Below are 23044 nucleotides of genomic sequence, written 5' to 3'. Positions count from 1 at the left end.
TTCCCGAAAGAAATTAGCAGTGGAAACCTTTTATTGTTTTCTTTGAAAGTGGCTTTTCCTTTCTAAAATTCATCACAGTGCTAAATGTGCACACAGACTTTCATTTCCAGTAGGGGTTAGAGCAGTGCCGTAGTGCTGTTAGTTTGAATGTGTGAGGTTTTTGGAGATGTTAAGGTGTGTGGAAGGCTTTCTGGTTTTGGGTTGGCTTTTTTTGTCTCTTTGTATTTTTGTCATTTATTTATCAATTTTGAGTAGCTCTATTCACTCTCCAGCCAACTGTTGTGTTGATACGCTGCAAGTGATGATTCAGTGTTCATCCTTCTGCTTACTTTTGAAGGTTTTTGTCTGTACGTTGCTGAGAAGATTTTTAAGAACTTAAGTTCCTTGGTTTATTTCATTTATTGCTATCTTAGTTTTGTAACTAGCTATATTGTGAGTAATACGGCTTTTCACAGTAGTAAAACCAGTTCGATCATAAGCTCGAGGCAGTAACTCGAACGAGGGAGGAGCGGCAGATGGATTAATTAGTAGCTTTCATCAGTTAACGTAGAAAAGTTTGCCGGTAGGCTTCAGGGGCATTCTGGTGAGCAAGCTGGACACTTCTACAAGCCTGTTTGGGATATGCATCACCTCAGCCGCCCGCTCGCCGGAGGATGTGTCTGCGATAGAGCTGGTTCGGAGAAAGCTTTTTGCCTGTGCAGGTGTGTGCCGCTGCTCCAGCGCCGAGCCTGGATCCTTTTCAGGTTAACACGTGAACTTTGTTCGCTGTGACACTTTTCTTCCTCCCCCCGAATAAAAAAAACCTGAAACACTGGGTGTGTTTGAGCAAATATGTCCTTGGAAGAGGTAAGCTTGCTTTATTTTCCATATGTTCTCAACATCAAATATTGTTAATAACCTTTGCGTTTCAGGGTAATAAACGGGAACAGCAGCACAAATTTAGAAGTTGTGATTGCAATATATTTTTTTAGGTTTTTGTTTAATTTCTGTAAATTCTTGGGCTTGCAGTTGGTTGTGTAATAAAATTACTTGGGTTTGGTTTAGCTTATCTACCCTTCTGTAGTGTGCAGAGATACTCAGGAACTGCAAATGGCTATGGTGCTTGCGTGAAGAATTTCTTTTTTACAAAGGCTGATTGGTATTCAGGCGGTACTTTCTTGTTCAACTTCCTGGCCTATGTGTTTGTGTAAGCAAAATAAAACCCAAGCACCTTTCCTTCCCTTAAAGAAGCCACCCTAGACCAAAATTTTAGTGTTAGCACAGCTGACCCACCTTCTTAAGGCTGTGTCTTTGCTGTCTCCTCCCTATGTTCTTGCTGGTGGGATGCTGTTAAGCACCGAGCGTGCTGTGAACTGGTGAGAGAAGTTCTGGCTGAAAACTCCTTCAAGCATAGCATCTTCCATAATTCCTTTTCAAAAACAGAAAATTGACCTCGCCCAGAACTTTAAACAGGGGTCATGGAGTTGGGAGGGATCGTGGCTGAGACAGTGTCACTCTCTCCTGCGTCTTTCTTAATTCTAACCTAGGCGCAATTAAATAGTGCAGTAACATTAATTAAACACATTAGTAACTGTAAGCTTTTAAACAATAGGCATAGCACAAGCCACGTGCATCTAATTTGAAGGAATTAGGATGTCTTTATAGAATGGAATAAAACACATACCTATTTCTGGAATTTTGGGGTTTGCTCCTCTGCTAGGTGTTCTGTCTGAATTCCTTGCATCCAGGTAAGGCTTGGAGAAAATTAGATACGCAGTAATTTACCAATCCTATCCATCAAATGATATTTCAGTTTATACAGCTTTTTCCTTTGCTTTCTTGTTGTTTTGAGGGAACTGTCATCGCAGAGGGTTGTGTAGGGAGGTGAGACTGAGGAGCCCGGAGGTGTCATTAGCTTCCCAGGGAGAGGCAGGCAGCCCTGCCGGTAAGAAGGCGATGCTTGCTTTGAAGCTGGCAGTTCTCGTTTTTAGGAAACCGAGATAACGTGCAAGACTGAAAGCCATATTAAGTAATTTTGGTTTCAGTGCTGACTATGTAAGCTAAGCTATGGGTGTAAGCTGGCTCTTTGTCTCTGGCAAGGAGTGAAGCTGGGAGTTCAGGCTGGTGCTTTAAGACCTGCTGCCGATACTGTGGTCATGCTGATTTTTCTTCTGACTTTTGGAGAAAATAGTGCCCCTGGAGAGTGTGTTATCCGGGGGTGCCATGTGGGTTTGCCTGGGCTGCTCCCGCTAATTCTGTCTATCGGCACGTGTCTGGGATTTGCAAGGATAGAGATAATGATTGCTGTGCTTGTGAGGTGAGACACGGGTCTCTACTAGCCAGCTGGTTTAGCCTGAATAAACAAGGAAACAGGTTTCTTCCAACCGGAACGTCAGGATAAATGGCTTGGGTGAGCCTTGCTTATGATGGGGGAACAATTGTTTCTAAAAGTGAGATTAAAAGAAACCCAAACAGCTGGAAACATTGGCAGATACAGCCAGCAGCACTGATATATAGGCATATATTCATATGTAAGAATTTCTGCTGGGATTCAGAGATCATCATGGGTTATTCTTGCTCCCATGGCTTTAGCAATCGAATCACTCGATTGACTACTTGGGTTTATACCCATTGGGCCCTGACCCTGTGAGTTCTCTCTGTAAACTTAACAGTATTGGGCATGAAGGAGGGGACAAGCAGAGTCTTGAGGTTGGTTTGGGTTTGCAGATGGTCTGAGACTTTGGACCACAGAGCTGCTGACACAGCTATGCCGGCACAGCCACTCGTGGGCACCTGTGGGCCAGGCTGTCCTTTTGTATCGTCATGGTGTCTGTACTGGGATTTTATTGCTGTATCAGTGTTGGTTGGGGATGTGTGAATTATTTCATGTTCCACGGCAGTACAGGTATGTTGATTGTATAGATATTGCATGGGAAAGTTTATGTGGCTATGTGAATTATTTATCTTGATGGACTATTAGATCTGAAATGCCACAAACGCTTTCCTCAAAAGTTAACTATATAAGTGCAGAAAATTCGGTGAAATGGTGTGGCCCTTTCCCTATTCTAGATGATAACCCATGCTTTGAAATGTTAAAAAAAAAAATAAATAAAAATCACCTGTCAAGGAGTTTTCAGCTTGCGTTTGAAAACTGTTGTTTCACTGTGTGAGTAAGAACGTGTAGCATCATGGAGTATTCTGTGGATGAATGTGAACAGGGAATGAAGAAAACAATGGTGCTTCTTTTAATATTTAGTATTTTAAAATATATTTAGTATTTTAAAATGTGTTGCCAAGAGCACGGGAGAAATGGAAAGAGCTCCTAAATTTTGCCTCGGTGGCAGTACTGGTATGGAAGGGAACTTAAGGTACTGCTCCAAAATATGGCAGGATAAACGTGATTAATGACTCGTACGAATCCTGCTTAATATGCTAATTATCCTCTCTGATTTGAGCTCTCCAAGTTTCTTGACTATACACGGGCCTCTTGCTCCTGGATACTCACAGTGCTGCCCAGCTGGGGTGTGATGGTTTGCTGCACAAGCCAGTCTGGAAGGGACAACAGGTATACACGAGTAGTTACGCCTCTAACCACATGAAACAGGCTGCTCTTTTGTGCTTCCTTATTTATTTTTTACACTTGATTTGTGCATAAATTTATAACCTCTCCGAGCACCAGAGAAAGGTAACCATTCTTTGGCTAGAAGCTTGCAAACAAGGGTGTGTTGCCTCAGATGCTGTTTCTAACCCTTATTAAGCAAACCCCACAAAGCATTGCCAGCATCTTGGTCGGCACTAATTGACTGAACATGTGCAGAAAACTTAAAAGTAAGTTTATACCTTTTCCTGTAGAAAGAAGTCTAAATTGCAGCCACGAATATGTACTCTGGAATTAGCATATGTAATAATACCAAAAAGGTCAGTTATCCAGGTAACGTAATATGTAATGTTTGTTATATCCTGGGAGGCTCTGGGCGTGTGTTCCAGTGCTGTATTTTTAGTACTTTGACATATGTCTAATAAATCAACGTGTGTGTACACCCAGCACAGTTAATATTAAATCTGTTCTTTTTTTTTTTTTTATGAGGTTGAATGAAGTAATCTACTTGTGAACTTGAAACTTAAATTTGTGTGAGGCTAGCTCATCTGGCCTGTCATCTCCTTGTGTTTGCACCACTTGTGAAATTTTTTTTTTTTTTTTTTTGAGGGAGGAATTTAGTTCTCCTCTACTGTAGTGTTTTCTGTATTAAATTTATTTTTGAATGTATGTCTTCCTTGAACGCTGAGTTCTATCAGTTATAATGAACTAATCTCAAAGTTAGATGTGGTAAATGCTAGACTTGACAAGCTTCTTTGTGTACTTCTCGCTTCCTAAAAATATTATTTTGGTGTATGTATGTGAGTTTATTAGCTTTGGACTTAGTGTAGTAAGCTTTCAAACTGTTAGAAACGGATGATGATGAGGATGATGATGGGCAGGTGCCCTGTCACCTCTCTGCTTATAAAAAAGCAGCAGAGGATGATGATGGGCAGGTGCCCTGTCACCTCTCTCTGCTTATAAAACAGCAGCAGCAAGCAAGATGTGGTTTTAGTTAAAAATGTTAGTTCAAATGTGAATTTTTGATAAAATGCAATCCTCAAACCTCTTCTAATCTTTGCTGAGATTTTGAGGTTCATATTTTCAGCCCTGATTCAGCAAATCTCATCAGCATTTAATTTTGTGTCTTAGGCAAGAGTTGTGATGGGACGTAGATGTGGCAACGTTTTATCTTGCTTTAACCTTTGTGCAGGGGTGGCCACAAGTGAAGTGCTGGAGGTTTTGCAGAGAATGGAGGGAGATGGAAAAGGAATGCAGGGAAGAAGAAAGCTGAGCACGCCAGCGGATGCAGGAAGCCAGGGCGATGGCGAGAAGGAACAAGGGATGTTATGAGTTAAAACATCAAAGTGGGCCTGTAGTGGATAATGGGTCACACATTTCTCTGGACCAGCAATAGAAGCACTTAAGTTGGAGAAGGGAAAGAAATGTGTCTTCCTGCCTTCCCTTGCTGGGGAAGCTTGATAAAACACCAGTGTGGCAGGAGCTGGATTTGTGTCGTGCCTTCTGCCACGTGTGGTTCTTGGTTTCATTGATCTAAAGCACTATCGTGTGGCTGGTGGTTGACAGACCATTAATTGTTAGCCTATAAAACAATTACAAGAAATTTAATTATAATTTTCAGATGTATAAGCAAATAGAATGGAAAAGAAATACAATTAACATTTTCACATGTTTTTATCTGTCTGTGAATGTGGCAGCACCATGAAATATTACTTCAGTATTATTTTTAGAACTTTTTAAAAAATGACCTTTCTTAATTAAATGGTTGGGAAACATTGATGTAAACTTCTGTGCTTCCTTTAGTTACTCCTGTTAATTTAGGATTCTTTGTTCCACTGTTGGTAGGCCCGGTGATCTGACTGCTGTGTTTTTCTGCATCTGGGCTTTTGTGCTTTTTGAAAGCAGAGTGAGTCTTTTTAACATCAGCAAAAGCTTCTTAGGATGCTAAGACATTACGCGTTTTTATGTTTCTTGTATTTTGCAAATACTAATAAGACTTCAGATCAGAATCTGTTTTGACGCTTGTTTGGCACATATCCAGTTCTGAAAAATAAATATATATATATATTTATATATATAAAAATAAGATATATATGCACGTATAATAATATATAATCTTTATCAAGATCTGAAATTCCAAGCCTGCTTCTGCATTCCCTCTGTAGACATGAGTTTTTCTTATTTAAGAAAGTCCAGTTGTTTGCCTGTTCTTCATCTAAAAATATTCCATTTATTCAGTGGCTGAAGTTTTAGTCTGTAATTCTAAAGTGCCTCAGCAATTTTTTCATGCTTCCCAGAGATCCTGCTTACTCCCCGTGTTATGTATGGTGAGAAAGATACGATAGCTTGCCTGATTGATGATGCCTTTCTTCGTAACAGTGAGGCAGTATTATTGTATGATCTATATGTAGCATAGATTATAGCATATGTTTAACAAGTTACCAATGTTTTTACTTCATGCTGAGTATGTGACGTGGGTGTGATTTAATACACAAACTGTCTCAAACTGGAGAAGTGTGAGCCTGGCTTGAGTCACTTCTTCTGTAGCTAATTATATTTTTTTTCTTGGGGAGAAAAAGTTGTAAGTTGTGATTTGAATCTGCAGCAGGCACAGATATTAATAACTCAACTTTCTGAAAATATTTCTCTAAGCGTTTATGACACTCTGCTATGCGCATGGAGTCCACAGATGCCTTCTGGCATTGCTTGATGGTGGATAAGTTTATCTACCAGGACTTTGCATCCTTGCTTTCTGTACTCTCGTGTTTGAAGCACGTGAAAACTTTGGGTGTAAATGGAAAGCACTGTATAAAACTCTAAAGAAACTTTTAGGGGAATTTCCAAAGCTGTGCTCAGCTGATAATGACCTTTGAGGGAGCAGTGTGCTGTGTTGAGGAACTACAGCGACAGTCAATCCCATAGCAGCGAGTCTGTAGCTCCTGTGAAAGCTGCTGGGGATTCGTGTCAGCTGGCAACTTTCTTTTCTAACCTTAGTTTGAACAGAAATGCCTTTGACTGGGGTGTACAGAAGTCAGAATACAAAGCAATTGCAGTTTTGGAAGAGGCAAAGACGAGAAGTGATGGTGCCTTACTGTTGGTTCCGCCTGATCATGGGTCAGCACTTAAAAAATAAACCCAGTGATTTACTGTTAAACAGTCCCTACTTCGGCCGTAAATTAGGCCCAAAAAAATCAACCCGTGACACGTGTTAAAACTGCCCAGGAGGTAATTTGTCTTGCAAAACAAAGGTTATCAAGTTTGTCCGTTCTTCAGATGGTAACTACTTTCATCTCTGAAGTGTTTTGTTTCTATTTTCAGTAATAATGTTTAATCCTCTGGGGAGTCAGAGACCTCTCCCAGCCAAGCAATTCTGTCAGGAGGTACAACCTGCTCTGACCTCTGAATGCTCCAGGGAAAGGGCTCAGGAGCCTCTCTGCTCTTCTGCTTCATAAATTGTCTTGATCTGTCCCTTTAGTTCATGGCGAGTGTGGCAAAGGAATGGGGCCTTTCTTTGCCTTTATTAAATATTTTGCCTCTGTGGGTGCCGGCACTGAGGATGAGAATGTGTGTTTTCTATCTGAGGAGGAGATGCTGGCAAAGTGCAAGGACATGGAATATTTTAGATTTAAGAGGCTGAGAGCTGTTAAAGCTGCCTTGTGCCTGCCTGTCTGCTCTGTAAGGCTGTAAATGTGAGAGGTAACGGGTGCTTAAATCATTAGCTATGTGAAGGTTTTTGTGTTCCAGGAACCACAGTATTTCACTGCCCTTGAACAGATTATGGCTGACTCTCTCATCACTATGCAGCTATACAGATTTTTATCTGTATTTATATACAGTCATACACATACGTATGTGTTATTCTTCAGTGACGGGGTTTTGCAGGCTGTGAGGGAAGGAGATAAACTTGTGTAAGTAAAACTATTGCCTGTAGATTTATCACAAGCTTCCAATTCCTCCCTCTCCCCTAAAATCACAAGCTTCCAATTCCTCCCTCTCCCCTAAAATCACAAGCTTCCAATTCCTCCCTCTCCCCTAAAATAAGTGACAGGTTTAATTCTGACTCCTTATTTTCTGCCCAGTAAAATATGAACTGTAAATTTAATTTGCTGGTCCATAGGTTCTTTATTGTTGTTCTGATGGGGAAGAAAAGAGGTAAGAAAATTGTATGTGGAGGCTCAGACATTTACATTTCTGTATTCTTCATCTCAGCCTCTTAAAGATCAGGACTGTTTTCTGCTGCTTGAGATCTTGTTTTAAAATGTACTTGGCCAACAACAGAAGTGCACATTGCTTTTGTACAAGCTGAAGTCTTGTACTTTACAGTGGAAATAACGTAAAAAATCTAAAGATGCTTGTTCTTGGTATAAGGACATGTGTAGGAGGAGGTGGGCAGCTAAAGTCTTAATATTTATGCTTGAAGACTCTAGCTGAGGATTTAGGTTTGCTGGATAATGAACTTCCCTGTGCCCTGTAATTCAGGAACAGACTTTGTATTTATAACTGTCCATTCCTCGTGTCCTTTCAGACAACCTGACCTGCTTTCTCTGTCTCCAGTGCTGATTTTAGTGCTCTTTGCTTCTGGCGAGGGAAGCGGGAGGATCCTGCTGTCCCCGTCGCAGCAATGCACCGGCAAGCCGCTGATGGCGGGAAGGCTGCTTGCATGCTCGCTGAAAAAGTAGGTCAGGACTGGCTGCTTATTTGTTTATGTTAATGGTCATCATGAGGATGTAGGTGAATTTAGATTGTTAGATTTTTGTCTTTGTATAAAGAAGAAGAATTCTTGTTTCACATGTTGCTGTACCTAAATGTTTTTGAGATTTTAATGTATAAATATATACATTTCCCTGAGGAATTGTTAAACTGTGACAGGTGCGATTAAAACAGAAGTCCCTTAAGATCACCCCAATCTTTTTTTGCTATTGAGTTAGATTTATATGCATTTTTGCATATCAGCCTGTAGCAATTTCAGCAAATTTTGTAAGTGTTGTGAAATACGCGTTTAGTGGCGATTATGAAAGCTTCAAACCTTTATGACTAGTGCTGTCGTTTGCAACAGAAGGAGTGGGTGGTTACTTCCCCCTTGAGCGTGGTTTATGCCAAGAGACAGTCTGTATTGACCTTCTACTGCCAAGTCATAAATGCATAAAATCTGTGTTGCTAATGGAAACAGTGACAAGCCTTGAACTACAGCAGGCTGGCATAATAAAAATATTAAAATTTCCAGCTGCAGTTAATGTCAGACTTTCATTTTGGTTTTGCTGGCTGGCAGCTGGTGGTGGCCTCATCTCGAAAGAAGCTGGAGCGTCCTGGAGGCTTTTTGTTGCTATTGTCACAGCACAGACTCTCTGTGTTAGTTTGGATATATGAGGCTGACTTAAAACCAACACAAACAAAGAAAGAAAAAAGCCTTACTTGTTGTGAAGCCCAGTGAATAGGAGTCTTGGGCATGTTCAGGTTGGATATAGGGGTACCCAGGAGATGAGAACTGTGGGCAGTGTCGCCTTCCAGCCACTGAAATTCAGGCCAGCTGTTCCAGCAGAGATGTAAAAATTGTAGGCTCTTATTAATGCTTAATGTTAATTGCAAACTCTTACTAACGTTACTAGTTAGGCATGTATTAATGTTTGCATCTATTAGTGTCAGCTTTTAGAGATCTAAACCAATGCGTGTCTTGTTTAGAAATTAAAATCTTAACATGTCCAAAAGGTGGGAGAATCGTAAGGGTGATGCTCAGGATGAAATTGCTGGCAGTGGTGATGGGAACGTATGTCAGAGGATCCTGACGTGTGCTTTTGAAAACCAGTCTTAGAGCAGTTTTGTACTGTTAGAGGACTGGATGTGAAATGCAGGTTTGTGGTGTAGTGGACAGCTTGTGGCTGTGGAGACCAGGGATTCCTGAATTTGCTTTAACTTGGTTTGGATTTAATGTGGTTTTTAATGCTCCGAGGAAGGATAATTAATGTTGCAGTTCCTCTTTAACAAGAAGAAGAAGAAGGAAAAACAAAAAAGTCCTTACTTTACAAGGATGTTCTAAAGTTTAGTAGGTTAAATACAGAGAAAGCAGTTGTTGCGCTGCTTACTACCCCATTCTTTGTTCTTTGTCAAAACTAGATTTATCACTGGTTGCTGCAGCAGCTTTTGTGTGGTTATTTTTCCTCCTCTTGCCATAGAACCATAGAATCATTTAGGTTGGAGAAGACCTTTAAAGTCATCAAGTCCAACCATTGTTGCAAAGCAGCTTCACCTGATGCTTGTGCTCATGGTGTGCTTTCTGATATGTGCAGTAAAATGTCACCATCCACTCTCTGATTCAAGCATGGCTGGCATTGGTTCTTTACCCATATCTATTTATTGCAAATCTTCTCTGATTATTTGCAGTACTCTGCTCCTGTTTTTTTTCACATAGGCATCTTGATTTTTTTTCCTTGCATCCTCTTTCTTTTGATATGTCGTAGGTTAGGAAGGTTTCTTTTACTGGTGTATCAAAGTATTCAACTTTCATATCTTAGCTGTATTAGGAAGGCCTGGTAGCACCAGTCTTTCCCAGTGTCCAATTGCTCTTTCTGGTGTCTGCTGATGAAATTCTTCATCAATAAATCTTCAGCCTTTGAATCTGTCTGCAAGATTTTTTTTCATGTAACCGTTGCTCACAGAATTATTTTAGATCTCTTATCTTTTAATCTAATTTGACTATATTTTCTGTTATGTTTGGCATTGCTAGTCTTGTGTTAGACTTTGAGTATTCCCTACCTGTCACCACTTCAATTACTGACTCAAGCCAGGCAAGACAGTTGCTCACGCATTCCCACTTTCAATTTTGGGTCTTTGGCCTTTTGTTGTGGTCACTGTTTTTGTCTCAGGTTACGAACAACAGGAAACTATCAATTACTTTGCTGCCTTTGATACTACTGCTGGACTTAAAAGCTTTATACCTGTTTACTACAAATTACTGGTAAAGGTGGTGCTTACCTTACAGCCCTGGTCTAGCATTTGGAAGGGGGGCTGTGTTTTGGTTGTTTTTTTTTTTAATTTATTAGAAGTAGTAGGTCATGTTTTTGACCAGGCCACCTGTGTATGTCTTCCCCATTTCTCTTTTGCATCTCTGCTTTTCACAAAATTATTGCAGCAGCTGCTTCTGAAGTCTTGGGTGAAGTACAAACCTGGGGAAGGAGCCTGGAGCTGACTCCTGACTGGAAAGTGTTACGATTGAGAAAGCACTTAACTGGGGAAGCATTAGTTCCTGGAGCAGCTGGAAGCTTTTGGAGGCTGTATAAATTGCATAGAAAAAGATTATAATTTTAAAAATCCAGGGACAGATCCACTTGTAGGCAAGTTTTCCAGTGCCAATATGTTTTTCAGTTGAGCAGATCAGCCTTGTCAGTAAGGCAGCTAGCAAGGTGTTTTGCAGGTGGCAAAGTTTTCAGCTGTAGCCAAATTTAATTCCTTATGGTTTATCAGACTTGCAAGTAACTGGCCAAAAAACAACTATAAGAGAATGACAAAGTCTTTGAAATGTGGAATGTCTACTCAAATGGGAGGTAGACATGATGCTGTGCTACTCTGGAGTGGTTTTGGTTGGTGGGGTTTTTTTGGTTGGGTTTTTTGGTTTTGGTTTTATTTTTGTTGGTTAGTTTTGGTTTTTGTTTTGACTTGGAAGATGGGGTCTCAGCAGAGCTAAGATCTCCAGGGCAGAAAAGTCCCTGTGGATGAAGGAGAGTAACAGCATAAACTACTTGCCCATTTTCTGAAAAGCCTCTTCATGTAATATAGATGAGCGGGAGGAAGAATTGTGCTGTCTGTAGTCTTGCTTCTTTGACTTGCTCTGCTCTTTTGGGAAATGGGAAGCTGCTTTGGAGTCTTTGACTTGAGGTTTGTAGTTTGTTTGAAAGCACCAGTAGGTTTCCAGACCTTCTGAGTTTTCCAGCTGGATGGCTGCAGTAAGTAGCCTGAGGTCCAATGTTCCAGAAAGCACCAGAGAGGTCCTGTTGAATATGCTTCTCATTTTTTGGCATTTCATGACATTAATAAGAGTGTGTATATATATTGCCAATATTGTTTTCAAATATTATTAAATATTTTATTGCAGCTGTAGCTGAAATAACTAGTGGAGTTGTTAACCAGTGGCTACTGGTGATAGATGCAAGAATTGTTCTGAAGTGGATCGAGAAAAGCTGCGAAGTACTTACGGGTGTTTGCTTTCCTCAAGACATTGCAATGCTGCAGTGGTGGGAAAGCTGATGAGCTTTGAGGGTCTTGCTAAGCACACAGGCGCATGAGATTCTGTGGATGTACCACACTTGGGTTTTGAGAAAGTCTTTATGATTAAGTTTCCATCGAGTTACTGAAGGAATGAAGTTGCTCTGAGACTGAAGGAAAAATTCTTTTAGGGTTTAGAAGCTGCTTGAAGAATAAGAAGCAAAGGACTTACCAGTGACTTGCTGGGACAGAGAGTTGGCGATGGGATCCCCCAGGGGCTGGTTGTGGTACTGGCTTTGTTCAGCATCTCTGGTCATCTGGGGAGGGGATTTACCAGTGGACACCCCCATTTTGTGAGTGCTATTTAAACTCTTACGTGGTGCAATGCCATGCTGATGGCAAGGAGCTGAGCAGGCTAAAAGGGTGGCAGATAAGCTTGAAGGTGGGTAAATGCTCAGTAATGTGTGTAAGAATTGGTAACCCATACCATGCCTACATGGAACTGCCAGTTGAGAGTTGAGCATCAGCTCATGAATACCTGGTAGTGTGGCTTTCAGTTCTCTGAAATCTGCAGCTCTGGGTGCAGTGACAGCCCAAAACACCGGTAGGATGCCAGGTGTCAGCAATTCTGTTGGGACCAGGATGGAGACAGGCAGTGAGACGTTTAAGGGGATGGAACAGCTGCCTGGTGAGATGGGGGCTGGCAAGGCTGGGACACTTGAGTTGAGCGGATAAAGCCAAGGGGGGAAATGTTCAAGGTTTACACAGCCAGGGAGGTAGTGATAAACTACACGCACTGGTGGGGAGCACACACTGGGACTAACAAGGTGTCAGCTTAAAGCTGATGAGAGAGAAGAGCTTCTTTACATAGCAGAGAGCCCATATCTGGTCTTTACCCCCAAGGAAGCTGTGGAGGGAGATGGGTTCATGGGTGCAGAAAGGGGTTACACGGCTTCATCTGCAGACATGAAAGGGAGAGAGGAGGGGCTGCATCTCCCTAATGAAACCCCTACCAGTGCTCTGGGAATGTGGGAGGATCTGGGTTGCAGGCTGTCTCTCTAAAGAGCATCTGGGATTGCGGCTGCTGGGAGCTGTGTTCTGCACTAGATGGGTCATTGATCTGACTTAATGGGTTTCTTCTTGTGCAAAGTGATGATTTCCTTCTTTCAGAGTATCTGTTCTCTGGTGGAATATCATTTAATGAGCTGATGCAGTAGAGTAACTGCTGTCAAGAACTGATACTTTCTTTTTTTATAGGCTGCTTAGTCTTGATGGGCACATTCAGTTCCAATGGTAACACCCTAATTTAGAAAGTTAGGAAGGTGGGAGGCAATGATCAGAAAAATGATGTCTCTGTTACTTTCCTCTACACCTTTCCCCTCAGATCTTCCCATTCTCCTCCTTGTATCTCACTTTCTTTTCCACTTGTGTCTTTCAGCAGTATGATTGCGTCTTGTGTGTAAACAACCTTTGAGCTTTCTGAGACAAGAGATGATCACCTAAACCAGCTTTATATCCCAAATTTTTTATTTATTGCCCTACTGTATGGGTCTGTCATTGAAGCAATATTTATGTTTTTAAAAATGTTTTCAAATACAAGCTGTGACTTAAGTTGTAATATGGGACTTCTGGGCTCAAAGCTACTTCTCTTAGGGTTGGAATAGATGGCTAAAATACTGCCCCTGTTCCTGAATTTTCTCAGCACATCAGCTGACCTGTTTACTAACATACTTGTACGGAAGGGTCGAGTTTATTAAGGCTTTTAGTATGTTTAGGTGCAGGATGCCCTGATTTTTGAGTACAATACATCGTTACACACCAGACGGTAAGTACCTGAAACCTGTTAGTCTATGGAGCGCCTGCCTAAAAACACTGACCTCTTGGGTAATTTAAATGGCCTCTCAGTCTTTTAAATCTCTTGTTTCAGGAAGTTAAGAAGGAGGTAGAGCCCAAGGATGATGCTGTACCAGTCAGGAGGGAGAAACCTGGCAATGTAGCCAGTCTTGTGCAGCGTATGAGCACCTATGGGCTTCCAGCAGGAGGATTTCAGCCTCATCCCTCGTCCAAAAGCTTCAAGAAGAGTATGTAGTCTTTCCAATTCCTTCAATTGCGTGAGCTGCTGATGTGCATTTTTTTTAATAAACGTGAGTTATTTATTGTCTCAGTTTTACGGTTGTACAGAAAACTAGAGGCATAGGAGGAAAAACTTTGATTTTAAGCCAAATTCTGCTCCTGGATGCATGGGCAGAAAGCTTGTATGTAGTTCTTAACCGCAGCAATAGGGATGAATTTTCCTGGGCACAGGATTTAGGCCCCTTCCAGATTTGGGAGCTGCTCTATAACTGCTTGTGAGCTCTGCTTGTATTGTCAGGTACCTGAATGAGAACTGCAAGCCTGTTCATGATAATAAAAAAATCTTACTGTGGTCATTTCTTCTAAACATGGAAGTTTTCCTACAAATTCAAGGCTCTGTCAAAGAAGCACTGTGTAGTTCAGGTTCCTCTTGTGTGGCAAGCTTGCTTCTAGTGTGGAATAAGGTGGAGTTGGTGGTGTCTAAGAAAAAATAGTGGTCTTCCTTTGATTGTAACTGCAGCCCCCAGGATGGTCAGGAGTGCAGACTTGGTGCCTCCATATCTGTGGTTTCAGTGTTCTAATGCCAGTATTTAAATCAAGGTGATTAAAACCTAGAGCAGAAAATTTTGTGTTTCCTGCATCCAGAAAATTGACTTGTGATTTGTATTTGGACACCTCAGTCTTATAAGAGACATTGCTTTAAATTACTCTAGTTTCCTCTCCCTTACAAGAGATTGCAGGCATTTATGATTTAAGCTTGCTTTTTTAAAAGAAAGAATTCAGAACCTTCTGTTTCTGGTATGCTTATGCTTTGAGGGTTTGCCCATAAAAGGAGAAGAGCCACTAGTTGTCTTTTAACGCCCTGAAATGGGACCGCCAGATTTACAAATTTTTTGAAACCTTTTTCTAGGCAACTAAGGGTGTTGCCTTCAAAATTACTTTTTAGTGAATTTGATCTGTATTGGCAGAATCTGATATGTGTTGGCAACGGCACTTATGTGCCTGTTAGATATTTGCATCAGCAGGCTTTTGAAAATGTAGCTTGAAAGATTAACGCTGTTCCTAGATTAATACAACCAAGGCTCTGAAAGGAAATCGGTGTCACCCCTATGGGTCCTTTCAACTTGAGATATTCTAGGATTCTGTGAACATGATCTGATGCCAGTTCAGGTGTCAGCTACTCACTCTGGTCTCCCTAACTCTGGGGACGATCCTGTATTCAGCGTGGCTCATCCTCATGCTGGTGGCTGGGTGGCTGTGGCCAGGGTAGTAGGTACAGCTTGGTCTCAAACTCTGCCAGTCTCATCCTCTGGGAAGGAAATGGTGTTCAAGCACCTTCCTTTAAGCGCACAACTGTTCACTTGGCGCAATGACAATATCTCTGTTTCGATTTTACTTGCTGTTCCCTCTTTCCTGGAAGGCTGTTTACACAGCTCCTGCAGATCCTGTTTGCTCAGTGCCTGGGCAATCGCTCACTCCCTTCAGGTTTCCAGTGCTTAGCTGTCTTTCTGTTTCTGGTTCCTAACCTGGCAAAATGAGTTTTACAATGTTAAAAACAACATTAAGCTTCTTTAAGAGCAAGTTTCCAGCATGCAGTCAGGTAGGTTGTCTCTGCCTGGGAAGTCCCGCGTGTTGTCCTCATGTGCAGCTCTCTCTGTAATTCAGGCATTTCAGATCAGGTGAGTGGTAAGCTGCAGGCAATATTCTATCAGGTAGATGACTGCCTTTATTCAGGAAAAGGAAAATACAGAAGGTGTGCTGAATTATGGCAACAAAAGGCTAAATTTGGGTTATTTTGTACAAAACAAATAAATCCTGAAGCCAAACAAGTTGTTTTGGAAACAGACAGAATTGCTGCTGCCAGTCCAGCAGACCTGCGGCACCATGTGAAGCTGAAGTCTTGTTTTCCGAGTGGATTGGTTAGCTTCCTCGGTTAATGTAAGGATTTTCAAAACTGGGAGGCAGTACTTCCTAAACTGGGTATCGCTGAAAACAGACCTCAGGTGAGAGAGAATTCTGGATGTGAAATGCATCTGTGGGTTTGTTTTCTCCCTCTCTTCCCCATTTAGGTAGGATTACAATATGAAAAGGAATGCTGAGATCAGATTTATACCAAATGGCCGTGACTTTTTAATTTGCCTTTTTTTGGTATCAGTTAATCTCATACAAAGGAGGAGCCCTGAAAGCGCTGTAGGGGGTAGTAAAGGCCAGTGAACCGTTTATGGCAATTACTGCTAACCTAACAATCCCTCTCGGCTGATGTATGACTTTCAGTGGAGTTAAAAGAAGGGTGTATTATGTGGGCAATTATGTATTATTAGAAATAACCCACAGAGCTTCATGCTTTTGGTTTCTTTGTTTCCTGCCCCTTTTAAGCTCTTCAGAGCACAGACCGTATACCAGCGTGTAGAAAATTCTTGATTCAGTGAGCCCTCCCAGAAATTTTAGATGCTGAATATTGCTCAGGTGCCTGGCGTGTTTTGCAGCGAGGACGCTGGGTGTGGTGATCTTCTGAACGTCTGACTTTGGACTTTCAATGTTGCTATAATAAGACACAGCTCAATCTTGGAGGCAGTATCTGTGTGTTTAATTGGTTTTACTCAGCTAATCTTAATTGCTGAAGCTTGAGTATGGAAGGAGCACAAAGCGTAAGAGAACTCCAGGGTATGTGCAGGGTAACTGGGCAATCGTAGGTTCACACTGCTCTGACTGGAGGGGTTGTTGGAAGCCACTTCTATGCTCTCCCTTCTCGGGATGTCATTTTGTCTTTTTAATGCCTGCAAGGCTTTAATGATACGTTGCAAGCATCTAAAGACTGCACTTTATTTTAATTTTGCCTTTGTCAAACACTGCTAATCGAAGCTTAGGCTGAATTTCTCTACTCCATAATGGCACAGAGAAAAGGGAGGGTTTTCACATTCGCAGATAGAACTTGAGTTTCGATTTTGAAATATGAGCCGAGCAAATGTTAGCATTACCTCAGACCTGTAGTTAGCAAAATCTTTGTTAGAGGGCAGAAAGGCTGTCGGCACTTCAGCGTTGTGCAGAACCAAGCATTTGTTATTTCTTTCAGGATTCCTTAAAGACTGGAGGCTCAAACTTGCACATTTTCTTCCAAGCAAGTGCTAACACTGCAACTGGCAGCGGTTGTCATTTCTGCAGATTTCAGTCAGGAAATAGCTTGAAAATCATTGTACTGGGGATTTATCTGGCTTGCGTGTGTCAACATGGTTTTTTATAGCATGTTGGTAATTGGCAATGTAGTAATTATTTGTTTATAATCAGCTGTCTGTGAAGCTCCATGGTTTTCAAGCTCCACCTAAGATACAGCTTGCTAGCCTAAAGTGACACAAGTAAACTGGAAAGCCAGGAGCAAGTGCTACATAGCTTTTTGGGATGTTGTATGAGTTTTCTGGTCAGATTTGATTCTTAGGAGCTAAGTGAAGGAAAAACTAGTTTTGCTTTGCAAGCATTCTTACTTGTGTCGTTTGCTTTGAATCAGGGTCCAAGAAGCGGCAGTGCAAAGTGCTCTTCGAATACATCCCGCAGAACGAGGATGAGCTGGAACTTAAACTGGGGGACGTGATCGACATCAATGAAGAGGTAAGCTGTTTTGCAGAGCTGATTGTCTCTTCCCAGTGCCAAAATTCAACTTATTTTTTTGGCTGAATATTTGATTTACAAGAATGCTGGAAAAATGGCATATCTGAAGCTAAAGCTAACAGTTTGGGACTTCTTTCTCTTGGGATCTAATCCTAACTCCCTAGGTGTGTAGAGGAAGTATTTGATCATTGCAGCAAGAAAATGTGATGTTTGTTACACAGATTCCTTTTTTAAAAGACTTTTACAGTTCTTCAGCCATGTCTGTGTGATCTTTGTTTTTAGGATGCTTATGCTAAAACTGTTTGACCAGTTGCCTTTAAGTTGACATTTAAAACTTGGGTTAGGTGAAAAATGTTATTTGACCTGATTTTTTCAGTTTCATGCTTTCTTGCACACTCATTGAAGCTTTGAACTAGTAGTAACAGTATTCAGCACAGAATTCTATACCTGTAGTACAATATACTTCGACCCACTTGCACAAAAATATGGAGCATACAATGCACTTAAAAACATGTTGTTATTTCTATTACCTTCCTCTTCTGCTGGGTAAGAAATACAGGTAAAGGTATGTCTTGATGTTCAATGGCCCTGTATATTTGAGCAGGGGCTTGGAGTGGGGGGTTCTTATTTTTTCCTACTTACGTGCCTCCTTGAGGCTTGAATCATAGAATCGTTTAGGTTGGAAAAGGCCTTTAAGATCATCAAGTCCAACCATTAACCTAACCCGGCCATCCCACCACTAAACCATGTTCAATATGTGGGAAGAGTGTCTTTTACAACAGTGAAATCTGTCGGGGGACCTACGGGAAAGACGAGAGCAATTGTGGAAGGGACCTTTTCAGAACTAGGTGGAAAACTTCTGCATGGCATGCTCTGGCCTTCATTGGTGCCATCTGTTCTTATTACCTCCCTGAGGGTCTGTGGAAGGAGAAGACTGAACTTTTTGTAGCTATGTGTCTGGTGGTGCTTTTTAAGTACTTAAGGACTTTTCCATTCTCCTAGCAAGGAAAAAGTTATACTTTTAGATGTATTTGCACTAGTAATTTCTAGAATTTATTCTCATTGAATAAACAGGGCCAGTGACTTGTAAAACCTGCTCTCTAAAATAACAGTTTCATAAATACCATTCTGTGTGGGTGTTTTGTAAAGGAGTGCTTCTGGATAACCTCACTGGTTTAATTTGTGGATAGTGCCTATATGCAGCAGTCGTGACTGAATGGTCCAACATAAGCATTTACAAGAGATCACATGTGCAGTAAACTGTTGCGGAAGCTGCCATTTCGGGTCACACCTGTCAACATCCGGAATTATTTGGGAGGGGTGCTCAGTGTGATGCATCAGAGGTGACCAAATAGCCAAACAGAATAAGAAGATCAAAGCATTTCCTCATCTGGTTTCTTAAGGAAACATGGATTTTATTTTACTCTTTTAATTTCTTTTTTTGCTCAGTCCCCATGCTTCTTCCTTTCCTAATAATTTAAAAATACATATTTGGAGTACCCAGCCTTTGCTACTTCTGAGGAAAAACTGGTAATCAAATTTTTAGGCAAATACTACCTAGGTAGAAAAATATTGCAGGTAACTGTTAGCACAGAGCTGTTTGCACACCGTTTTTATGATGGTGTGGAATAGACCTGACAGGCGTAGGCTAGTTCTGCTTTACAAAACTGTGCTGATGGACCAGAAATGTGAAGAATGGTAGAAAATACCATCCATTGGCTGTGCAATATCTGAAATAACTTCTCTTAGGTAACTTGTCTTCACCACTGAGAGATGAGTCACTTCCATTTATATATAAAAGGTGCTGTTTATATATATATATATATGCAGGTAACTTATAACCGTTACTTGAAGGAAAGATCATTTGGTCACTTTTTAAATGGGGAAAATAAGGTAAAATCAGCTTTCCAAGGGGATCGGTTCTACCAGTTACCTGAGAATAATTCAGTATTTAGCCCTTGCAATTGTTTTCATAAATTGAATAGTTACAACTGACACTACTGATCATGAAATCAAAGGTGGAGGGCAGAAATGAAATGGCTAATATTGAAGAGAGCAGGCTACAAGGATCAGAAGTAGCCGTTAGGGAAGAAGGCCCTTGTGCTATGTGCTGGCTGAATCTACAGGGTTTTTGTTTATGGGACGTGTGGGTTTTGCATGCAAATTACACGCACAAAGTGCATGTGATAACTGTATTATTGCTGTAGACCTTTTGTTTCTCCTTTATATTTTCCCCCAGTCCTGTCAGATGCAGCACTAGATAGCAGATTTATTTTTGTAATATTGTATTTGTAGTATTTGCATGCTGTGTTATCAAGCATAATAGAAATTCATATAACTCCATTGGTGGAATTTTTATTTAAAAAAATAATTAGTATGGTAAAACTGCTTGTTTCAGCCTCCCCCCCCGCCTTGTTTAGAAGTCTGACTTCTCAGCCTATTTTTCATAGAAATAAGTTGATGGAATTCACACCCCAAAAAAAAAAAAAAAAGTACTGATGTGCGTACCAGAGCTGTAACTCCCTCTTGTGGAAATTGTATCATGTGATAAGATTTTCATGGATGGTAAGAGTTGTGAAATTGTCATGTGTTGCTAGTGCTCAGAGGTGCACAGATGCTCTCCACCAAATTGTGCAGAACTCTTTTAACCTGTTTTTTAATGCCAATTAAAGTTACCTTTTCTGGTAATATCGTCAGTTTTTTTAAAGACAGCATGGTGGGGAGGCTGAAGGAAGTACGCTCTAGAAATTCTTGTTTTGTTCCTGACTGTCTCTGAACTGGCATCACTTTGCCTTGAAAGCCTGTAAAGTACTTTGACCTTATTTTTTGGCAGAAGAATAAATGGATGTTTGAGTCGCTTTCTATATTGTAAGCATTAAAAGTCTCTTTCTCATGGCTCTTGTGTGTAGCATGGGTGAGTCAGGGCATTTGAGTTTAGTTTAATGTATTATGTAAAGCACAAGGTACCGGAGCCTGGTCAGCACTTGTCAGTAATCTATGCTTAAAATTTGTTTGAGGACCAGACTATGAATTTGAACCATCCACAGCAAAGCTATTTGAGCACCAGGATGTCTTTAAAAATGACAGTGTTCTTTTCATTGCCTGGCTGTCTCTGTAGCTGCCAGGTTTTGCATGTGTACTGCCTGCCTTGGAGGTAGGCTAGCATTTAAAAACTATGCCTGTGTGTCAGGCATAGTGACCTACAAAACAAAGCTAAAAAAAGATACTGTAAACAACTGCTGGTTTGGGGTAATTTTTAACCCTGTTGCTCTTCTTTCTTATCTAAAACCAGCTTTCCAGCCCCAAAACAGAGCAACTGAAATGAAATATTTTGAAAATTTTTCTTAATTATAGGTTTTAAATAGTGCTTATTAGTCAAATACATGTGATTTATTTAAGACATTTTGAAAACTGTTCACAAATTTGAAGAGCATAGTTCTTACTCTGTCTTCTGGCCTTGTTTTACGCCATCACCTATGCATTTTCTGCTTTTGCTTGTTCTGCTTTGAACCATGGAGTAATCCTGATAAACATTCTGTTAAATTTTGGAGTATTGTGGTGTAAATGACACACCAGGAATCCAAGCACATAACTGAGCATTAGAGTCATTATGTTCCCGAATTCCTGAACAGGTTTATTTCCAGGAAAAAATAAGTTATTTTGTGAATAGCAAAGCCAGCAAAATTTAGCATCCAACAAAATTCTGACCTTAGGACTGCTGTGTGCCACCACAAAGTCCTTGTGCGTCTCTGCTACCTTCATCGACTGGCCAGCTCTGATGGGAAAGTATCTGTACCTTCTGACACATCTAGAACTAGGCATATGCTGTTCAGCCAGTTGCCTCCTGCTAGCAGGAGGGGACAGCTTAGTTTTCCATTACTCTGTGATGTCCTTAAGGACTTTCCTCTGTTCTACCCAACACTATCTGTAGAAATTGTGTCTTTGAAACTTGTCTTTTGATCAAAATTGTTTGAAGCTGTTCAGTGGATGTGAGGTCAGTGGGAATAGGGCTGGTGGGAACTGGACAAGACAGAGGAAAAGACAGATGGAGAGCAAGAATACATAAAAATTTCGTTACAGCTTTATTTCATAAACAGTTTAATATTTTCTTCTTCAGTTAGATGTTCAGTGCCTGTTCTGTCACCTTGAGCAAGTTGATAGCCTCTGAGCAACCTGATCTAGTTAGCGGTGTCCCTGCTCCTGCAGGGGGGTTGGACTAGATGACCTCTAGGGGTCCCTTCCAACCCCAAACATTCTATGATTCTATGATTCTATGATGAACATCTTGCTGCTTTTCTGGATTAGTTGGCATTGGCATAGTCTCATGTTTCGGGATCATTGCTGTAGTGACAGACATGACAGTAAATTATTTGCTTGCTCTTCTTTTTGCCTACTATTTCTACATCTTTGGTAGGTTTCTGTAAAGAGAAATCATGGTCATTTGAACTTTCCCAAAGTTGTTTGTAGAGTTTTGTAAGCGAAATATGGATGGAATTGATAAGAATTTCCTTTTGCTTTATTGATGATATGTAAAATATTTCTATACAGGTAGAAGAAGGCTGGTGGAGCGGAATACTGAATGGCAAGGCAGGATTGTTTCCTTCAAACTTTGTGAAAGAATTGGAATCGACAGATGATGGAGAAACACAGGACCCTCTGGATGACACAGGTGGTATTCCATTTGTTGTAAACCCTTAGCAAAGTCATTTTAGATCTCGGGTATAGTTTGGAGTATTATGGTTGTAGTACAATAAAAATTCTTAAGAATTCAAGCTTTCTAAGAATGGTAAGTATTGAATTTCATTCTGGAAGTTATTGATGCTAAGTACAAAACCTGTCTTGCTCCGAATATGCTTCTAGTACAGTTGCAGTCAAGGTATTGATCTTGCAAATGTATATTCTGCATTTTTTCACTAGAAATTTTATCATATTCAGAGTTGAGCTTTTTTTAGTATTGGATATAAAATTATTCTTCTGTTTAATAGCTTTTTTCAGTCTTATTCTCACAGACGTGAAGTCTTTAACATGGAGAAAACTTAAGTGTTTAAACCATGTTGGTTGAGAATTAAAACCTGAGTTGAATCAAAACAGTATAGAGAGCCTCAAAATGAATCCTGGGAAGGGTGTCCTGGTTCTTTGTTATGTTTTAATCTAACAATAAGATGTTTTTAAGGTAGTATTTACATTTAGCCATTCCTTTGTGGCTATGACTGTATAGCTCGGGTGGAAGCAGACGGTCTGTGGCTGAACTGTAGTTGAGTGAGGGGTGCCAGGCAGGTGCGTGCTTTGCAGGCAATTACTGTGTTCCCTTGAAACTGCACTTGAGAGGTATTCTGTCTGCGAAGACCTGTTTGAAGTCTGGGGACTTGTGATGCGATACTGCTGGAATAGGAGTGTTATTTGGGAACAACGTCTTAAGGCGAGTTAATCGATGCCTAAAGACAGCTGTGTAGTGTTCAAGGGAAAAAGTGATTTCCCCCTTCCTTGTAGTAATGTGCACCCTCATTTAGAAGATGTTCTGTATTGATTGTTTCTAACAAGGGCTTTCTCAGAGATAGGAAAGAAAAGTCTGGCTTGGAATTTTTTTTTTTTTTT

The 23044-nt window shown here is 40.8% G+C and overlaps 1 protein-coding gene across 1 annotated transcript in view; it reads left to right on the top strand.

Annotated features, from left to right (window-relative positions):
• The window catches only part of LOC104127011 (CD2 associated protein), a 114216-nt gene that overhangs the window by 57218 nt on the left and 33954 nt on the right, over window positions 1–23044 (top strand). Inside the window, exons 5-7 of the mRNA XM_009639634.2 lie at window positions 13701–13854; window positions 17349–17449; window positions 21998–22118. Coding sequence (XP_009637929.1) covers window positions 13701–13854; window positions 17349–17449; window positions 21998–22118 — 376 coding nt within the window. The remainder of the gene's footprint in view (window positions 1–13700; window positions 13855–17348; window positions 17450–21997; window positions 22119–23044) is intronic.

This window comes from Egretta garzetta, unplaced genomic scaffold (genome assembly GCF_000687185.1).
Source record: "Egretta garzetta isolate BGI_Z169 unplaced genomic scaffold, ASM68718v1 scaffold235, whole genome shotgun sequence".
NCBI classification, from domain to species: Eukaryota; Metazoa; Chordata; class Aves; order Pelecaniformes; family Ardeidae; genus Egretta; species Egretta garzetta.
The sequence above is the reverse complement of the archived record's forward strand: the minus strand, read 5'-3'. Positions and strand labels throughout refer to the sequence as shown.